Genomic DNA, 19,519 nt, shown 5'->3' on the forward strand with positions numbered 1-19,519 from the left:
CTAATTATATATAAATTAGATAAAAACCATTATGCAAAACCATCTTAGTGGGTTATATAAATTGTATTGTAAAGTTTATAAATTGTATTGTAAAGTTTAGGGGTGGAATGTCCGGTTTTAAAGTTCAGGTTGCTAGATGGACTTCCATCTAAAGTTTAGGCGGTTATTTGGATTTTTTAGTCTTTTTTTTCGAACGATTAAGGCCTCCTTTAATCCTTATAAAAGTAAAAAGATAGAAAGGCTCTTAATGTTCTTCTAAAGTAAAGTGCTAAGTTGTGCTTATTTTTTAAGTTCATGTGAACTTCGACGTTGAAGTTTTAATTGTAGTTTTTTTTCAAAACGAAATTAACCAAACAAATTCAAATGTTGTTTATTTCACACTTGTTTACTGATAGAGTTCAAGTTACCCGATAGAATTCAAGTTTTACTATCCACAAGCATTACATACACATGGACTCTTTTCAATAGGAATTTAGTTATGTTAGGGATTTGCTGATGTCTGTCTCTTTAAGCACTCGCAAGTATGCATATGTGACGTGTGTACGTGGTGGTGTATATGCGTGTGCAGCTTCCGTATAATCAGAAAAAAGATATAAATGGAGAATAGTCGACATTGTTAAGTTCGTGGGACTTGACAAGACCACTGTAGATTAGTCAGACATGTACCAAGACTTGTAGAAATACTCTCTCCGTACATACGTAGGTTTATGTCGATATTTGAACATTCGTATTATTTAAATTTTTTTATTGTGATTAACATTTTTGTTGTTATTAGATGATAAAACATGAATAATACTTTATGCATGACTTTTTTATTTTTTCATGAATTTTTAAAATAAGACGGACGGTTAAACATTGGACACGAAACCTACGTCTGCACTTAAAATGAAACGGATAGAGTAATAAACACGACACATAGATGTGACCCAGCAGAATATAACATGGTTAGAATTGTACAACTTAGTACCATTCTACAATTTAAACCACAGAGACGAATGTCTGGACTAGGCATGCAATAAGCATAAGCTATGATTTCGCTTCACCGTATCAGGTGAAGAGGCCTCAGCTCACCGACCCCACCTGTCAGTGGCCAAAGCTGGAGCCCCTCAAGAATCTATCCATCAATCCTGATTTCTTTTTCCCACTGAGAGAAAAACAAAAGGAGGGAATATTGTGGGGAGAGAAGAAAGGCCAAGAGGAGAGGGAAGGGGGGGGGGGGGGCATGAGATAAATGGCCAATAGGAAAAGTTGAGAACAAATCCAAACCAACCAATCCCAATATCCACATACCACCTCTCCATTGGACCACAGTTTCTCTCTCCCCACAACCAAACCAAAACTAAGAAACCCCTGCTGCTCTCTGCAAGAACTCCATCAAATTCCCCAGCCAAAAACACTCAGATAATTTTTTTTATTAGAAAAAAAGAAAGGAGATTAGCCAGCCAGTCTGCTGCTCCATCTCAGTGCTCACGCACTCACTCTGAGGAGTGAAATCCAATCCAGCCCACTCCGGAGTTCCTGGAAAATCCTCGCGAAGTCCAAGAAAAAAAATATTACCACTGCCATTTCTTGGTTTCTTGATAGCTTCTCCTAGCTGCTGCCGCCCAATCATCCGAGAGAGCGAGCAAGTAAGAAAGATTGATTGATTGCTTGATTGGGAGTGTCCTTTGGGCGAGCTGTGGTGGGATTTAGCGGCATGTCAGCGTCGCCGTCGTCGATGAGCGGCGCCGGCGCCGGCGAGGCGGGGGTGCGGACGGTGGTGTGGTTCAGGCGGGACCTGCGCGTGGAGGACAACCCGGCGCTGGCGGCGGCGGCGCGGGCGGCCGGGGAGGTGGTGCCGGTGTACGTGTGGGCGCCGGAGGAGGACGGGCCGTACTACCCGGGGCGGGTGTCCCGGTGGTGGCTCAGCCAGAGCCTCAAGCACCTGGACGCCTCGCTCCGGCGGCTCGGCGCCAGCAGGCTCGTCACCCGCCGCTCCGCCGACGCCGTCGTCGCGCTCATCGAGCTCGTCCGCAGCATCGGCGCCACGCATCTCTTCTTCAACCACCTCTACGGTTCGATTCCTATATCTTCTTCTCGCACTGCGACCTCTTCTTGGTCAATTCTTCCTTTTTTTTTTAGGCTCTGCTATTATGATTCAGACTTCAGCTTAGAGTTCCAGTTAAATTTGTTCGATATTTTTCCTTCCCTCTTCTCGTTTAACAGGATCCATTGATCCAGAATTCCAGATAGGTACTATATCTCACAAAGGGAAAAAAAAAGAGAGACTAGGCTAAGCTTCCACGAACAGCATCTTGTGTGTCTACCATTTATGGATATTTCGCACCTTAACACCCTTACTCTTCACGTCAAAGAGCTCCAAGTATGGAGAGCATCTACCTTAGACTTTCCCATCAAACACTCCCTGAACACTCGGTCACCGTCTCCCTCTTTAATTCCCAAAAGTTCATGCAGCCACCAACCTCCTCACCTCCTCATAGCCTATCCAAGAACTCCATTAAATTTAGCAGTTGGCCAAGGATTCAGGAATGGTGTGTGTGTGCTCTGGTTTACTGTTTTAGCAACAAGAAGAATGGTTAATTAGTTAAGTGTCCTGGTGAGTGGCTTATCGTCAGAGGGATGACGCGAATGGCCAGGCGCAGCTGACCGATCGCTGTCTTTTGGTGTGCAGACCCGCTGTCGCTGGTGAGGGACCACCGGGTGAAGGCGCTGCTGACGGCCGAGGGCATCGCCGTGCAGTCGTTCAACGCCGACCTGCTGTACGAGCCATGGGAGGTGGTCGACGACGACGGCTGCCCGTTCACCATGTTCGCGCCGTTCTGGGACAGGTGCCTGTGCATGCCCGACCCGGCGGCGCCGCTGCTGCCGCCCAAGAGGATCGCGCCCGGCGAGCTGCCGGCGAGGAGGTGCCCCTCCGACGAGCTGGTGTTCGAGGACGAGTCCGAGCGGGGGAGCAACGCGCTGCTGGCGAGGGCGTGGTCGCCCGGGTGGCAGAACGCCGACAAGGCGCTGGCCGCGTTCCTCAACGGGCCACTCATGGACTACTCGGTGAACCGGAAGAAGGCCGACAGCGCCAGCACGTCACTGCTGTCGCCGTACCTGCACTTCGGCGAGCTCAGCGTACGCAAGGTGTTCCACCAGGTGAGGATGAAGCAGCTCATGTGGAGCAACGAGGGGAACCACGCCGGCGACGAGAGCTGCGTCCTCTTCCTCCGGTCCATCGGCCTCAGGGAGTACTCGAGGTACCTCACGTTCAACCACCCGTGCAGCCTGGAGAAGCCACTCCTGGCGCACCTCAGGTTCTTCCCCTGGGTGGTCGACGAGGTGTACTTCAAGGTGTGGAGGCAGGGGAGGACAGGGTACCCTCTCGTCGACGCCGGGATGCGCGAGCTCTGGGCCACCGGCTGGCTGCACGACCGGATACGCGTCGTCGTCTCCAGCTTCTTCGTCAAGGTGCTCCAGCTTCCATGGCGCTGGGGGATGAAGTACTTCTGGGACACCCTGCTCGACGCCGACCTCGAGAGCGACGCGCTCGGCTGGCAGTACATCTCCGGCTCTCTCCCCGATGGCCGTGAGCTCGACCGCATCGACAACCCTCAGGTACCCAACTTCTGTTCTCCTCCATGAGATGGGACCATCTTTGTTGCCATTACCATATTGATCTGATGCATTGGTGTTGTGTTTCGCAGCTTGAAGGATACAAGTTTGATCCGCACGGGGAGTATGTCCGGCGATGGCTGCCGGAGCTGGCAAGGCTGCCGACGGAGTGGATACACCACCCATGGGACGCACCGGAGTCGGTGCTCCAGGCTGCAGGGATTGAGCTAGGCTCCAACTATCCTCTCCCCATCGTGGAGCTGGACGCGGCGAAGACCAGGCTGCAGGATGCACTGTCAGAGATGTGGGAGCTCGAGGCCGCGTCACGCGCAGCGATGGAGAACGGAATGGAGGAGGGCCTCGGCGACTCCTCCGACGTGCCGCCGATCGCCTTCCCACCGGAGCTGCAGATGGAAGTTGACCGAGCACCGGCCCAGCCTACTGTTCACGGACCGACAACGGCTGGCCGGCGACGAGAGGATCAGATGGTTCCCAGCATGACCTCCTCGCTGGTCAGAGCTGAAACAGAACTTTCAGCGGATTTTGACAACAGCATGGACAGTAGGCCGGAGGTGCCGTCGCAGGTGCTCTTCCAGCCTCGGATGGAAAGGGAAGAAACAGTGGACGGCGGCGGTGGCGGCGGAATGGTCGGCAGGAGCAACGGCGGCGGCCACCAAGGCCAACACCAGCAGCAACAGCACAACTTTCAGACTACAATTCACCGGGCACGGGGCGTTGCGCCGTCTACGTCAGAGGCATCAAGCAACTGGACTGGGAGAGAAGGCGGCGTGGTGCCCGTCTGGTCGCCTCCGGCAGCGTCAGGCCCCTCAGATCACTACGCTGCCGATGAAGCTGACATTACCAGTAGAAGTTATTTGGACAGGCATCCACAGTCGCATACGTTGATGAACTGGAGTCAGCTCTCGCAGTCATTGTGAGTTCACACGCACGGTAACTCATTGTTCCCAGCAAACTGCGTCAGTATTACATTGAAAAATCACAGCTTACAGAGTAATTGTCTCAGCTGGTTATTAAAAGGGTTGAAATTTAATTTCAAGTGCAGTATCTGAAATGAAGCATTCTATACGCTTACTAATGCTCCCATTTATTTTATGCATCTGAATGTAGGACAACAGGCTGGGAAGTGGAAAATTAATGCTGATTGTCAGAATTAATCATTAGGAAGGTCGACATTGAGAAGAATTCATATGTAAATTATCACCTTTTGTTTGTCTATAGCCTTGGTGTGCATGAATCAAGTGATGAAGCTTCCTTGATGCAATAATGATTATGTAAAGCTAGTTTTACAGAACATTTGTGGTATAGGTTTGCTAGTTGTCAAAAGGATATGTACTATTTGTTAGATAAGAGGTTATTCTAGCATTATGTCTTAGACTTGTACATTCTCCCTTTGGTTATTGTAATCTTGGTGGAATAGTCATCACAGAGATCTCAGTTAGACTCAGTTCAGTAGTGCATACCTGGCATGGAAGTGGATTCAGGAAATAATAGCAGTGCCATGATGGTAGAAATAATCTGATGGCCTGAAAGATTAAAGGGGCATTAGTTAGTTAAGAAACAGTTCAGTAGTGCATACCTGGTATGGAAGTGGATTCAGGAAATAATAGCAGTGCCATGATGGTAGAAATAATCTGATGGTCTTAAAGATTAAAGGGGCATTAGTTAGTTAAGAAACAGTTCAGTAGTGCATACCTGGTATGGAAGTGGATTCAGGAAATAATAGCAGTACCATGATGGTAGAAATAATCTGATGGCCTGAAAGATTAAAAAGGCACTAGTTAGTTAAGAACAAAAAAAAGCTTCAGAGATTTATCAGAGGCAACACAGATGATACAGTAACCAGATAACACGAACTGATCAGTACTTAAAATTCTTATCATCGACTTACCATGGAGTGTGATAGTGAGATTGAGCGGATGTATTGGGGTCAAGAGAGATGATTAATAAGTAACCAATCATATGAATAAATCACAGTGCCACTATCTTCATTAGCTAAGACATCGTGAACACATGCTACTTTGCTCTGGCTTCTGGCAGTGTGAGAAACGTAGCATGAAAATGACAAGCAACTGTTTGATTTCTGATGAGGCATTACAAGGCAAGATGGACAACAAGATAGTGTAAATTTCAACGAAAAGGATTAGTTTGATTTTCAATGAAGATCATGCAACATGGAATGCATGATGTGATGTTTGATTGTGACAGATTTAATCTTGATATAAAGGTACAGAATATCATCTGAAAGATACATTCAGTTCCCAAGTTGTTCAGATATATAACATATATAGCTATACGCATACCACTTGCTAATGTAAAAGAAGAAAATCAAGTCAATGGAAAATACAACTAATATCAAACTGACTGCCGGAATAAACTCCAGCCATATGTTTTGTGAACATGTGATCCATTTAATATAGAGATCATTAGATGAATGATACATAGCTTCATGAAGAGACACTCTTCAAGGTCATATATGGCCCATTCAAGGCGCATCCAACTTTCGTGGGATCAAAATGAGGTTAGCATAATGTATTTATGTTGTGCTGATGCTAAATAATTCCCTTCTCTTCTGAGCAAGCTTATCAGTCTTTCTTCTTTCTATCAACATATGGATACTTCTGGTAAATAAATATGCTTGTCATGACAAGTGGTAATGCTATCAGGCAATAGAGTGATGGAGGCTTTCCGTCAAATATAAATTGTAGTAGTGCAGTTACAAGGAGAGCTGACACTATCACAAAACCCTGAATAAGCAAAACAGGACAGTTCTTAGGTAAAAATGAATGAGAGATTTTCATTTTGTAAAAGTTCAGGCACTTGCCTTTCTAACACCTCCTGCATATGTTGTGACCAGACCAACAAGAATTCCACCAACAGCATTCATTAATACTGGCACCTGAATAAGACAGTCAACATCAAAGGCCTACAAATCAGTGATAGTTCACGATCAAACCTGTTTAAGTTGCTTCAAACTTAAACCAAGAATACAACTTTCTTTCTTATTATCCATGCATCTTCTTGAAGACAAACCATGCGTATTGGATAAATTAGAGATGTATTACGTAGTTAAATCAAGACTTAGTTGTGTTACAGAGGGAATCAAAACACATAGTTTAGTTCTTGCAGATCAATGGCCTACTTCTAAACACTATAAGGGCATGATCCCAGCAAAAGTTACACCATGATGATAATAAAAGCACACCATCTTCAGATATGAATGTAAAAAAAACAAAGGTCTGGATTCTACTACATGCCTATATCGATTAAATGCAGTGACAAAAGGTATACAGTTATCTGGAGCATATGTGCTAAACTGACAGCCGCATCTTTGAACATCGATATCGATCCAACCAGTGAGTAGTGATGGCATAATGTTATTATAAAATAACAGCTTACTAGATTAGAAAGATATTGTAACTGAGGCTTTCATAATAGATGATCTCTAAAATCAATTCACAAGAGGCGCAGTGTTTAGAAGCTATAACATCTAAACAAATTTTATTACTAACAACAGTAAGGAATAAACTCAATGCTAATGAGAAATGAAGCAGGAACTAACAAGGATTTTCATACAGTTACATATTTAGCTATCTCAATACTGGTTTATTTCCTGAAACTAGATTCTAACAGAGAGGACGGGTTATGGCAAAAGAACAAAGAGTACTCACCACTGTCAACAAAGTCCATTCATGGAAAAAACCATGCTTTCTGATGGCTTCCCCATCTGGTGATTGAGAAGTACTTGCTAGCAAGCACATGCTCCCAATAAACGACATCTCTATAGTCATCATGTAGGAGGTATGCTTTTTAACCTGCGTTTTATTGAAAGGGTCAACAATGGCAATGGGATGCTTCATGGAAAGTACAATGACAAGTACAACCTGAGATGCCCACTGGCACAAAGACGAGGCCAAACCAGACAATACAGATGCAACTGTAACAGGAATGATTCCATAGAGCAAGATATAGTCTGAATTGCCACCACCAGAACCTTTGCTGCTGCTCTCCCCAATGCTCAAAAGGACCGCAGCAGCGATTAAGAGGGTTAATGCAAAAATTTGCTTGGGTGATTGCTTTTGCCTGCATGATATAATCCATAAAGAGATAAAATTAATGGATAGGCCCTTAATTCAGATGTTTAGTGACAGAATAGACCAGCATGTGACATGTGGAGCATAAGAAAAAAGGAAACAATATAAAGGGCAGTTGTTAGAACACAACCAAACGATTCATGTTCCGTGTAGTAACTAGTAACAGGTGTGTAACCCTAGCTCTAATCCTGCATGACATGTAGTGAAGAATAATATGTAATGGGCTTGTTTTGGTTAACTTTTACCAAATACCCTTGTTTTGGTTTAACTTTTACCAAATACCAGGAAAAAGTAGGTGGTGAAGGTTTTGTAGTAATAAATCTAATCCCTTCTTTCTATAAAGCTAATGCCCACTAAACACCTAAAGCTCAACATGCAAGCATAGTATTTATTAGCACTCCTAAAACCTAACATGCAAGCATGCCACATCAACCTACTAAGCACACAAAGCTCAACATGCAAGCATATAGTAATTATATCTATAATTTATTTCATTCTAAAACTAAACATACATATGCTAAATCATCATTTTCAAATCATTTCTACAATATTTCAATCCAAATCATTTCTACAATATCTAGCATATATTCCACAACAAAGCACGGCGCATCATCTAGTTAGCTATATAGAACTGAACTTTTCTAACGCACTCCAATACTGGTTTCCTCCAATCTTTTAAAAAATACAATTCCCGGCAATTAAGGGATCCAGTCATTTTCTATTTTGCTTGTCTTGTCCTCTTTTTCCTACTCAGTCCTTACCTCCTTTAGCGTGTGGACACCATCCTCACTGGTGGGCAGGAAGTACGAGTGACAACAGGAACCAACAACGAAAAATGGCACACATCATCCCTCTCACCTCTCTTTTTCAAAGCAGGCTCATAGATGATGTGGTCGGACTTGAAGCAAAGGTGGTGGTGGGTGGTAGCCAGTGGCCAGCAAGGATGCTGGTAACAGGCTTCCATCCCCACACTAACCACACATGGTCAATATGGACGTCCTGCTGGTCAACACATGGATAAGGCATGGCTGCAATTCTTGAGCTACTGCTCAGATCCACAATCATCTTCCTTTCTTCTGCCGTTTTCCGGATTCTCAAAAGCACCACACCATCATCACCCTTGTGTTTAATTGTTGCCACTGCCCAATCAAGCCACAACCCCACCACATTCCTAACCTGTCAGCAACCTCTGCTTGGTGCATTTACGAAAAGAATGGTAAAGATGCTGGCAATAGAGGAAACGCAAGGGACAAATTGGCTGTATGGTGGAACAAAGGGCAATTTAGGATTTCATGTGCGGCATTCTGTGGTATTAAATTACACGCAGTCATAAATAGCTAAATTGTGCATCTTTTGGTGACGCGGAACAAAATGTTCCAGTCCTTAACTTTGTTTCTTTCTGGCTTGTCACCAACTCACCATATGTCAATGAATTAAAAAGGGAAATGGTACAGAAAATAAACCCGATAATGATGCGACCAGCAAGGCCAATAGAGTTTTAACTTGATTTGTTAAGGAAAAAGTCTTAAATATCATGAACTTAAATTGCAATCCCTAAAACAGTGACCATGGATGGTAAATAAGGATTTCAGTTAAAGCCTAGTTATATAATATGCAAAAATCAGGACAACTAGTTTTCCCTTGGGTGGAGATCTAGGACCATTTAAAGGATTGAACCATAAAACTATGCATATAAACAAAGCGAACCTATTGTTTTAGCAGTGGCTTGAATACAACATTACTCCTTACATTGACTTTTGCAAGATTCCCATGTATTTGATTCAAACATTGTAAATCTAGCAAAACAAAGATTTAGTGGCACACAAACAGTACCATTATATTTGTACTTAAACAAAAACACATCCATATGGTAATAATTCTGTGATTGTAAATAATATATTGTAAAATAAATTAACAGTAAAAAGTGTCAATGATATATTGTAAAATAATAAATTTACAGTAAAAATTCAAATGTTAAGATCATGCCAGGCCAAACAGTGGCATTCATTAAGGGAAGTTCAAATATTAGTGACACAAACACTTCATGGTTATAACTTCATAAGATCATGTGCATCATCAATACATTGTAATATGTAAATAGGAGGTATCACCAGGACATACCCCAAAATAAGATAAGTGAAGAATGCTGTGAATAATAGCTTGGTCTGGTTAAGGATTGAGAAGGTCAATGAATCCAAATTCTTGTATGATATCTGCAGTAAGCTATTCTGCAATGCATATATAGCAGCGGGAAGTCCTGATGCAGTAAGTGATCTGGTGATACTCCAATTATTGAATTGCTTCTTCAGACTACCTTCTGCCACCAATAAAATGACTGCACATATAACCTATGCAAACACACATTCTATCAGAAACAGCCAGGTCAAGAACAATTTAGACCAAATAAAACTTCTGACCAGACCTTTGCTACTTCGATTGAAAGAACCAATGTAGTCACTATAACTTCTTGCCTGCAAGAGTAGAAGCAAAAAAATGGGTTCAACACATTCAACTATATGACCGTAGGAGAGGAACGCAAAGAGATCCAACTCCATGAAATGCAAAAACCTCACATACAAGGAATTGTTAAATTGCAACACAAATTGTCTGTTAACTAGTATAATTGTTCATCATTATTAAATTATCAAAGAATGTGCCCATGAAAACTATTTCTGCCATCTTAATTACTAGCAAAGAATCAAACCTGTTTATAGAAAACACAATGGCTACTCGGCCAGTAAAAGCCAGCTACAATTCCTCATGGGTGGTTTTAATTACCAAATCTGAACTCAAAATTTTAATCTCACGGGTTGTCAGGTTCCTCCTCTGTTATAACCTGAAATCAGTGCTTATTCATTTAAACCAAAGTCCAATTTCACTTTCCGTCAACATTTTTTCCCCTGTTATCAACGAGAGTACTGGATTTTTATTGAAATATATTTCGAACTAGTCATCTAGGTTCCTATATCTCAAGCAGCTCACACTGCACTGTTTTCATCAGCGATATGGTCAGACAAACAGTCAATTAACTTCTAAGATTCTGACGCGGCCACCCTCCCTTCAACGGCAGACAAAATCTGACGAACCGCCGGTGCTGCCCGTTCTCCCGTCTTCCTAAACCTATTCGACTCCCCGAGACCTTCTCCCCACAAATCGAACCCCCACATAACGCGATCGAATCGACAACGAAGGAGCCCCCAGCGCACGGCGAGAGACGCGGGGGGGGGGGGGGGGGGGGGGGCGTCGTGGTGGTGGGGGGTACCTGACGAAGCGCTTGGAGATGAGGGGCTGGGCGCCGTACTGCAGGGTAAGGAGCGCGAGGTAGAGCGCCACCTTGCGCCGGCCCGGCGCGCTCGCCGCCGTCGACGGAGTAGCCGACGAGCCCATTCGGCCTCTCGCCGCCGCGTCGCGCCGCCCTCCCGCTCCCGATCGAAGTCGAAGCCACCGGAATTCGGCCGCTCGGCTCGTGTTCCGTCAAGCTGGTCGCCTCGCCTCTCTTTGCTTCGCTTGTCGGTAACGGGGCCGCCTACCGTCCCACGCGCCACGCCGTGGTGGGAGTGGGACTAGCGGAAGTGCAGAGTGGTGGGGATGGGGATTTGGTCGCAGGGTGAGGCGGCCGACTATTTGGGATTCGAATCTCTGCGTGAAAGCTGCTGTGCTTAGTGCTCTACGATTTTTATTCCATCGCTTCTTTCCTCGAAGAAAACTTGTCTTCTTCGAGGAAAATACAATCAAGACTCTCAAGAGAGAATAAAAGGCATTTGATGAATCTGAAGCCAAATTATTTTTTTGTTCATCCTAGCCTAACTACTACTACTAATAAACAAAGAAAAAGGGAAGCTCAATAGTGAGATTTAACTTTCATCTCCCTAGATAAGCTGTTATATTTGTTTATGTATATACATAGTAATAAAACTGTAAGATGTCTCTATTTAATAAATGACTAAACTGTGGTATAAAAAAACTTCTATTTACACAGATAAAACCAGGTTCCCATCCTTTCGGTGCATACTACTACCTGTCTACCTGGCTAGCACCTCTGTCCCTGTTACAACAACCGTCGGTCATACTGAACCTTTGCATGAGCCAGTTTTCCTCATGGAGGTAACAGGCAAAAAAAAACATGTGCCTTCCTCCAGAGAATCTGTATCTGTCATTGACGGCAAAGGCTACCAACGGAAGCAACCAGGTGGAGAAATGCCAAAGGAAGTTCCTAGCTCTTCCCACCAAGGCGCTCATAGAACAAGATATAGCCATGATCTGTGTTGCCACCACAATGCTCCCGAGAAGAGCCATAGAATGTTTGCAGGGTGGATTCCTCGCTGATCTGGACGGTGTCATCGTCGAAAGAAAGCCAGTTACCATGGCTTTTAATTTGGCTTACGTAGTGTCCATGGTTGGGGCTGCTCCCAACATGGACTACAACCGCAAAGAGGGAGTACTCGCAGTCAGCGTCTTCAGACATGCTGCCCAGCTTCAGCTCCAGGGGATATACCACTCGGTACGACAGTTTCTTGTGCCGGCTAAGCTGCTCAACGTACTTGAAGCGCTTCAGGTGGATCACCAATACGTGTGGCGCCTTCTTTATCTTCATTCTCTTGTGTGCTTCTTGCAAACTGAGCATGCAACCAACATTCTGGTTTCAGTAACTGTTACAGTGAAAATATGAAATCAAGCAAGCAAAATAGATCCCCTCTAACAAGGTACTAGTTACTAATGCATTTTTTTTCCATCTAACAAACAACAAGGTTGAAAATCCAGCAGGGTCCTCTAACTAGACCTGTTTGAATCAATTTATTATATTGCCTATATTTATGGCAGCTAGTGGATAGAATTTGATGAACTTAAACTGTCACAAGGCCTCTGCTTTTGCCCCAATAAAGAGACAAAAATTGGGACCTAAATAACATATAGCACTGTTACCTGCTGCATTTGTCACAAAAGAACTTATCCTCGCCATTTAAAATCTCAGTGGAAAAGAAGCTCTTCAGGCAGCTTGTGAGCGAACTATTCTGTTCCACGTCAATGCTCAAATCAAAAAACGTCTCATCTTTTGCTGTGATAGTATCACACATTAGGCATTTGGTTTCATTGGTCAAAATACCCTGCATAGGTAAAAGGGATGATTATGCACAAAATCCTTGGGAAAAAAACTCCAAGTCTTTGTTGCAGTGATATTTCTCACCTGAAAAGTCCTGTGCACCAATGTAACTAATGGCCTTTCTCTGGCTCCATTTGCTAAAGCATTGGCTGCCCCATTTGAGACCTCTTCAGGAGTAGTCTCAGGAGAACTATTTGCAGTTCTACAATCTTCTTCAAGAATATCAATAATATCATTCACTAAGAAATTCCAGAACTCATGGGCATCCTACAGTGTAAAATGAAAAGAGATATGAGTTGTGAAAGACAGCTCTTTTACATAGCTAAATTTTAACAAGCACAACCAGAATAATAGAACAGTTCATCCTTCTTTTTAAAAGGATTCCAGATTAGCAGAGAGGACTTCTCTTATACATAATGAGAAAAAAGCATAGAGCCAGAGTTGAAAAGTATCGGGCAACTTTATTAGACTGGTTAGATCAATGGTGAAAGACTCTTCTTGAGAACCATTCACCCTTACAAAATAATATGATGTGCAGCCCAAAAGATCAGGACATACACATAGCAGAGTTTGCACAATTCAATTTTACACTAGGAAATATATAACACCATTGCCATGGGAATAAGCTGTGTCAATAAGGTTCAGTTATTATCAGATTGTGCAATGGACATGATGCAGTGCTAATGTGAACAAATCTGCACATTACCTGGTGCATATAACTTCTGAACAATTCATTCTGTTTCCTCACTCTTTGAACAAAACGTTTTGGTGCAAGAACACCAGTCCTTTTCTTCGCTAGAGTTATCTGCAAAAAATATCATCAATCTGTTGGAAGTGCCTGCTACATTTGCAAACTAATCAGGAAGAGCGGTGATCGTTAATGCAAGATCCTATAACAGGTTTATGGCATGCTTTAGTTGCAACTTCCAACTTTGTTCAATGCGGCTTCAGGGTAAGTTATCCAATCAGTCAGATGTATAGAAAGCAGAACAAAGTTGTCAGCAAGCACCTTGCAAAGCTGAGAACTGAGGCAAAGCAAACAACAATGATAATTGGACTGTACAAAAGAGTTTGCATAAGCAAGTGCTTAGGAAAGCTTAATCTCTCTTCTGAAGTAAAAGAAAAAAAATATTGAATCGACTGCTATATACCACAGTAATTATCCTCTTGATTCAAATAAGAAAGAGACTGTCAATAACTATGGATAGAAGAACTCTCGTTTACCAAAATTTAAGTGGTATTTGGACAATGATACGGTTCCAAAATATTATTCTAATCCAATTTCCAATATCATTTGTTGTTATTAAATAAAAAAGTAAATGCATTATAAATGCATATTTCATAATGAATCCTGTTTTATAACCAATTTATGTTAGAAAATTTAGAATATTTTTCACATATTGATTATCAAAATTAAAAATATCTTACTACGCACATTCTAGGAGTCACTTATATGTAGCAACAATGGAATTGGTACATATATTCTTTTATATGAAGAAATAATACAACCAATAAAGTAGTATGTCAGCTAATAACGAGGTTTTTTATGCTCCTCCTTCACCTGTGAAAAAAGATCAGCCAGACAAGTCAACAAATTGTCCTCGGAGTCTTCTGTGTTTTTGTAAGTTGCATAATATTCCAGCAACTGCTCCCGAAAAGGGATGCAATGATAAAGTGCCTGAAGAAGAAGTACAGTTTTTTAGATTCACAACAGTGTAACAAATATTTCCTATGAAGTTATTCTTAGCAAGCATGACCAACTGATCTGTGTTAAGAACATGATCTACATTATTACTAATGACCAATCAGGAATAAGAAACAAAACCTAACTTTTAAAATGAAGTGAAAGATACTTAATTGCATTGCATTCCTTCTTATCACCATCTGACCCACTGCTCATATACTAGTGAGAACTAAGAAGTGAGAAAGCTTAAAGCTAAACATGGTCCAAGTGTAGCAGTATAGATAGCATCTTAAATAAGAATCCTAATCTTCCATAACAAACAACTAAAGGTTAGTGCACCCTCAAAAGGACATAAAATTGTTGATATTAAGCTAACACTGATTATAAAAACATTTTTGTGGTATAAAAAGTTTCTATTTTTAAAAAATATATTCATCTGATTTGTAACTATATAGTGTTACTTAACTAAATTTCCTATGAAGCAGATAGAATACTCAGTCACTCAGATGACACCACTGTTTCATATTCCAGGATACTTTATTCAAAAGTTACTATTAGAGAACCAGACCAAATATACAAAATCGATGACATATTCACAACTGAAAGAGGATCCTAAAGAGTTGTTGAGGAAAACTGAAGAACTTCACAAGAATCATGAAATCTGAACACCTATCTTGAAATCCGCCTGTGGCTTGTGATACAAACCTGTAAGCATTGTACTAGGAACAGGTTTTTTACTTTGTTTACATTGTACTAAGAAATATTTTTTACATGCAAACATCTGTGCCACTGTATTCAGTTCATGCCCTTAATAGTCAATACCACACCATCAATGGCTTTAGAATTCAGAATAGTACTTTCCATGTCATTTGGTATTAGTATAGGCAACCCACACAATAGGTCGTTTATATAATTGATTGTAAGTTGCAACAGCTTCACATGATTAATGAGTTGGCTGATTGCCACGGAGCATGTAGCCGAGTGGACTAAAGCATTTAACCACCTTCTCCTATTAAACATCAGCCAAATGAACAGAGGAACCCAGTTACTGCTGAACCATATGTATCATCTTTGCCCATGACTCTCCATCCCATGAACCCAAACAAACAAACAATAAATAAATAAATTCACTGGCTAGTCCCTTGAACAGTGCCGGGCCTAGAACAATTTGACGACTAGGGCAACAAACCAAAACCACCACCACCACCACCACCACCGATCTCGGAAGAAACTACACACACAAACATTTTCTCATAGAACTCAGATCATACGGACACTTAACCAACCCGGAATTGCCGCGCATCACATCCATCGAGCAGCGGAGAAGGGGGGCCGGCTGGGGTTAGGCAGCTACCTGCAGGACGCTGTTGCAGTAGCAGGTGTTGCCGAAGTTCTCGAGGCCGAAGTAGCGCGCGCCCTCGGGGAAGTGGTCGCCGAGGGCCTTCTCGAGCTTGGAGACGCCCGCGCCGAGGACCGAGAGGCGGTCCCACAGCCCGGACGCGGCGCTGGAGAGCGACCGGAGCCCCGACCCCGCCGCCGCCGGCCGGGGCCTCTCCGCGGCCGCCGCCGGCGGCGGCGGCGGGTCCTCCGCCGCGAGCAGCCGCGCCGTCCTCGCCATCCCCTACGGATGGATGGATCGCTCGGTTCGAACGCGCGTGGCGGCGGGCGGATTAAGGGGGAAGAAGAAGGCCGCAGGAGGCGGCGACCATTTAGCCCCCCCAAATCTTCACGGTTTGATCGGGGGAGGGAGGTGGAACTTCAGTGGAAGGCGGCAGCACAGCGCAGCGCGCCCTCTACTAGTGGAGTTGTTGGCTTTGGCTGTTGCCCATTTTTCTTCGGAGTTTATATAATGCCTATCTCTTTCGTGTCATGTACAACTCGAAAGAGAGAAGGGTGCGATGGGCCCACTTGCCAGTGTCTTGTGATAAGATTAAATAGTCAATCCATGTATACAAATGAGATTAAAGCCGCGAATGAAATGAAATGAATATGGTTCCCCCTCGTGCTCAGGGTTTAGGGCTGATTCCTCAATTTCTTTAGAATTATATCGAATTATTAGTGTATTCTCCGCTAGTTTGTGTGATTCGATCTCTCACAAATTTAGATTATAATATTGTCTTTACATTTTAATACTTTTATTTTTTTTTTCAATGCCCATTTTGCAATGACCGCGAGTGCTAGTGCCAGTGCCAATAAATATAAACCATATTTAAAGGTGTGTTCTAAAGTGTTAAAGTAGTGTTGAAGGATGAAACTGAGTTTGTGACAGTTTTCAAAGACAAAACTACATTAAATAAATATTGGAAAGTTAAAATGTTGGTTTTAAAAAATTCTAAGAATGATGATGAATATGTTTTTTCACAAAAAAATCATATCAGGAGGTTGAGAATCATGTCCATTATAATCCACCATCCATTAGCTAAAAAGACATGCCCTAATACCATATATTTTTTAAGCACAAAGCCATCATCTTCCACCCCAATAGTGTTAGTTTGGACAGGGAAGCCTATCTAGTCACATCTCTCTTCAAAGTAGTATGATTATATTCCGAGCACTATCAATGATAGAACTATTGAGCCTCCTTTGCATCAAAGTCAAGATGGAGCACTAAGGTATGGAAGGAGTCATTTTAGTTGGTTATTCATTGGCCGTGACTAGAGGTTGGCTCACCATTTGGTCACCTTGTTGTCCTCTACATTGGCCATGCCACTTTCAGTTGTAGCCTCTATCGCTTGAAGCACAATATTTCAATTGCCTCAGGTCTGCATCTCCACATCCATGCTATGAGCATAAATGACAGGATAAACCATGGTCCAAAGAGAGGCGTGGTTGAGAAGCCAAAGAAGGAATCTCAGCATTCGTGGCCTTGACTCAACCATGTTACTGGTGGAGGGGAAGAGAAGAAACATGTGAGGTTAGTTTTGTCTTTTTTTACTACCACCAAGTTGACAAATCAGCTTAAACGTAAAATAATGGTAGGTGTGTTGTTTTCAGTGTGTGTGTATATATATAGCACCTTTGCAAAGGTACTCCTCCGCTTCCATGTACTTATCGTTTCGGAAATGCTATTTCCATTGCTATCATTTTCGACTAAAGTTTTCTTCCACAAATACTTGGCACTACACTATTTCCAATGCATAATTTCCTATTTTGCCCTTGTGGCTGTCTAGCGCAGAATCAAGAGTTGGCTCTAATCAAAATTTGAAATATTGTCTAGAGAAGAATCTAGAAATGTAGAATAATGTTGCCCAAATCAAAATTTGGATGTTCTCTGTTAAAGAAATAATTTACCAAATGTTGCATCTAGACTGTTCTGCTTTACAACTAATACTATGCCCATGCTTTATAACAGGGTTGCGAGGGATACATGAGAATGGTTTCATAAGCTACAGTTTTATCTAGCAAAGTTTATTATTTCCACTGTACTCTGTTAATCAGACAAGTGCATGTCCTGTGGGTTTCTCAGGACAAACTTTATTTTCTCCAAAATCAGTGGGCGGATTTGGCATAAGATTTTAAGACGTAGAATTGCAGAAAGCCCAAGTGGATCTATTGTTTAACGTGCAAATTCCTATGATGACAGGTGTCTGAAGATAATGTAAGAATGTTGGAGTTTCAGTTGACGTTGCTTCCTATGTTTAACAAGGTTTGTATAGAACTTGGAACAATAGTTTAGTATCAAGTTAGAAGTGTGACTTGGAAAATTGCTTGATCATAATACCTTAATACCCTGGCTGAAATCACATGGCTCATCACCAATCAATCTCTCTCTCCATAGATATACTGATTGGTGCTTCAGCCTTTTCTGAAATATCTTTGATTCGGAATGTTTCTGAAGGTGGGCACATGTACTTTGGAAAATATCAACGCTCGTCAGATATATATATATATATATATATATATATATATATATATATATATATATATATATATATATATATATATATATATATATATATATATATATATATATATATATATATATATATATATATGCTTTATATGTGTGTTAAAATTCATATGGATATTATTGAATCTATACGAGAAATCAAGAGACCAGAACGTATGTTGAACGGAGGGAGTACTTTCTTTCGGGTTTCGGCTATGAGCCTATGAATTTGCAGTTTACTGACACTTGTCGTTTTGCTGGCAATCAGCGATATCCTGAAAGGGTTGACATTGAGGAAATGGCAAAATTCGTCAACCCTGAAAACGAAAATGCAACTTGGTCTTTATCTTCCTGTTGATTTTGTACTCGCCATTCCATACTGCAAAAATCATATCTTACTATAAAATTATAATCCACTAACTACTAAAACTTAACATGCAAATAAGATACCACATCATCATCCACTAACAATCAATACATTTAATATCATGCAAACATACTATATTATCTATAATATAAATTTTATTATATTTTAGAGCTTTTTAAATGAAAGCATGTTAAATCATCATCCCACATAATTTACATAATATTTTAATATATATCTTCATTGTTATTTATAATATCTTATGTACCTATCTAAGTTCATCCTCACTTGGTTAATGTTATTTCTCTCTTCTCTAATTAAGTCATATCACATCAATTGATTTTAGTGCTTATGTAAGTTACGTTTATATTATTTAGTTATATTACACATTATTTTTACTTATTATTATTATACTGAATTCCCATAGCAACGTGTGGGGTTTCACATAGTATATTCTAATAATTAATCCCGTGGTAGCCTCGTGCTAGTGGTGTGGTTCTTACCATGTTGCTGGTCAGTCCACTGCACTTACTATGCAAGTGGAATAATAACCTTGCAAATAAATATTTTTTTCTGACTAGATTCATTCCAAGAACAATGGTGCAGCAAACTACTGATTTTTGCACTAAATTATCCAGAAATGTTGAAAATCACACATGTATGTGGTCCGCAATTGAACAGCACTGCAGGGTTTTAGCAGTAGCCAAACTCGGTCGCAGAGTCATGTGCTGAGTTTACCAAGTCCCTCTTCTTAGGGAGAAGAATGCATGTG

At 41.9% G+C, this 19,519-nt stretch overlaps 3 protein-coding genes across 5 annotated transcripts; 1 reads left to right on the forward strand and 2 right to left on the reverse strand.

The window, feature by feature from the left end:
- Nucleotides 1-1,237: 1,237 nt before the first annotated feature.
- Nucleotides 1,238-5,062, forward strand: LOC4329738 (cryptochrome-1). 2 transcript variants are annotated; one of them, XM_015769916.3, is made up of 4 exons: nt 1,238-2,054; nt 2,672-3,600; nt 3,690-4,548; nt 4,726-5,062. In XM_015769916.3, the coding sequence occupies exons 1-3, from the start codon at nt 1,697-1,699 to the stop codon at nt 4,533-4,535; spliced, it is 2,133 nt and encodes a 710-aa protein (XP_015625402.1). In that variant the 5' UTR covers nt 1,238-1,696; the 3' UTR covers nt 4,536-4,548; nt 4,726-5,062. The 2 variants fall into 2 exon arrangements, with proteins under 2 accessions (XP_015625402.1, XP_015625401.1); XM_015769915.3 differs by having other exon boundaries at nt 1,257-2,054; nt 3,690-4,531.
- A 742-nt stretch (nt 5,063-5,804) lies between these two features.
- On the reverse strand, nt 5,805-11,277 carry LOC4329739 (UDP-N-acetylglucosamine transporter ROCK1). Of its 2 annotated transcripts, none has more exons than XM_026022603.2 (7): nt 10,972-11,277; nt 10,132-10,180; nt 9,831-10,057; nt 7,500-7,698; nt 7,287-7,430; nt 6,451-6,514; nt 5,805-6,362 (listed from the first exon to the last, which is right to left on the reverse strand). In XM_026022603.2, the coding sequence occupies exons 1-7, from the start codon at nt 11,094-11,096 to the stop codon at nt 6,307-6,309; spliced, it is 864 nt and encodes a 287-aa protein (XP_025878388.1). In that variant the 5' UTR covers nt 11,097-11,277; the 3' UTR covers nt 5,805-6,306. The 2 variants fall into 2 exon arrangements, with proteins under 2 accessions (XP_025878388.1, XP_015625404.1); XM_015769918.3 differs by having other exon boundaries at nt 6,440-6,514.
- Nucleotides 11,278-11,557: 280 nt separating this feature from the next.
- On the reverse strand, nt 11,558-16,314 carry LOC4329740 (ubiquitin carboxyl-terminal hydrolase 4). The gene is made up of 6 exons (XM_015769917.3): nt 15,849-16,314; nt 14,372-14,488; nt 13,517-13,615; nt 12,895-13,077; nt 12,633-12,814; nt 11,558-12,325 (listed from the first exon to the last, which is right to left on the reverse strand). The coding sequence occupies exons 1-6, from the start codon at nt 16,110-16,112 to the stop codon at nt 11,923-11,925; spliced, it is 1,248 nt and encodes a 415-aa protein (XP_015625403.1). The 5' UTR covers nt 16,113-16,314; the 3' UTR covers nt 11,558-11,922.
- Between the last annotated feature and the right edge of the window lie 3,205 nt (nt 16,315-19,519).

This window comes from Oryza sativa, chromosome 2, assembly GCF_034140825.1.
Source record: "Oryza sativa Japonica Group chromosome 2, ASM3414082v1".
Lineage (NCBI taxonomy): Eukaryota > Viridiplantae > Streptophyta > Magnoliopsida > Poales > Poaceae > Oryza > Oryza sativa.

Coding starts and splice junctions, on each gene's coding strand:
- LOC4329738 (XM_015769915.3), top strand. CDS start 1,697: ATGTCAGCGTCGCCGTCGTCGATGAGCGGCGCCGGCGCCGGCGAGGCG. Junction 2,055..2,671: donor CTTCTTCAACCACCTCTACG/GTTCGATTCCTA, acceptor TTTGGTGTGCAG/ACCCGCTGTCGCTGGTGAGG. Junction 3,601..3,689: donor ACCGCATCGACAACCCTCAG/GTACCCAACTTC, acceptor TGTGTTTCGCAG/CTTGAAGGATACAAGTTTGA.
- LOC4329739 (XM_015769918.3), bottom strand. CDS start 11,096: ATGGGCTCGTCGGCTACTCCGTCGACGGCGGCGAGCGCGCCGGGCCGG. Junction 7,431..7,499: donor TGTGCCAGTGGGCATCTCAG/GTTGTACTTGTC, acceptor AATAAAACGCAG/GTTAAAAAGCATACCTCCTA. Junction 6,363..6,439: donor ATGCAGGAGGTGTTAGAAAG/GCAAGTGCCTGA, acceptor TTGCTTATTCAG/GGTTTTGTGATAGTGTCAGC.
- LOC4329740 (XM_015769917.3), bottom strand. CDS start 16,112: ATGGCGAGGACGGCGCGGCTGCTCGCGGCGGAGGACCCGCCGCCGCCG. Junction 14,489..15,848: donor ACTGCAACAGCGTCCTGCAG/GTAGCTGCCTAA, acceptor CTTCTTCTTCAG/GCACTTTATCATTGCATCCC. Junction 13,616..14,371: donor TGGCTGATCTTTTTTCACAG/GTGAAGGAGGAG, acceptor TATTTTTTGCAG/ATAACTCTAGCGAAGAAAAG.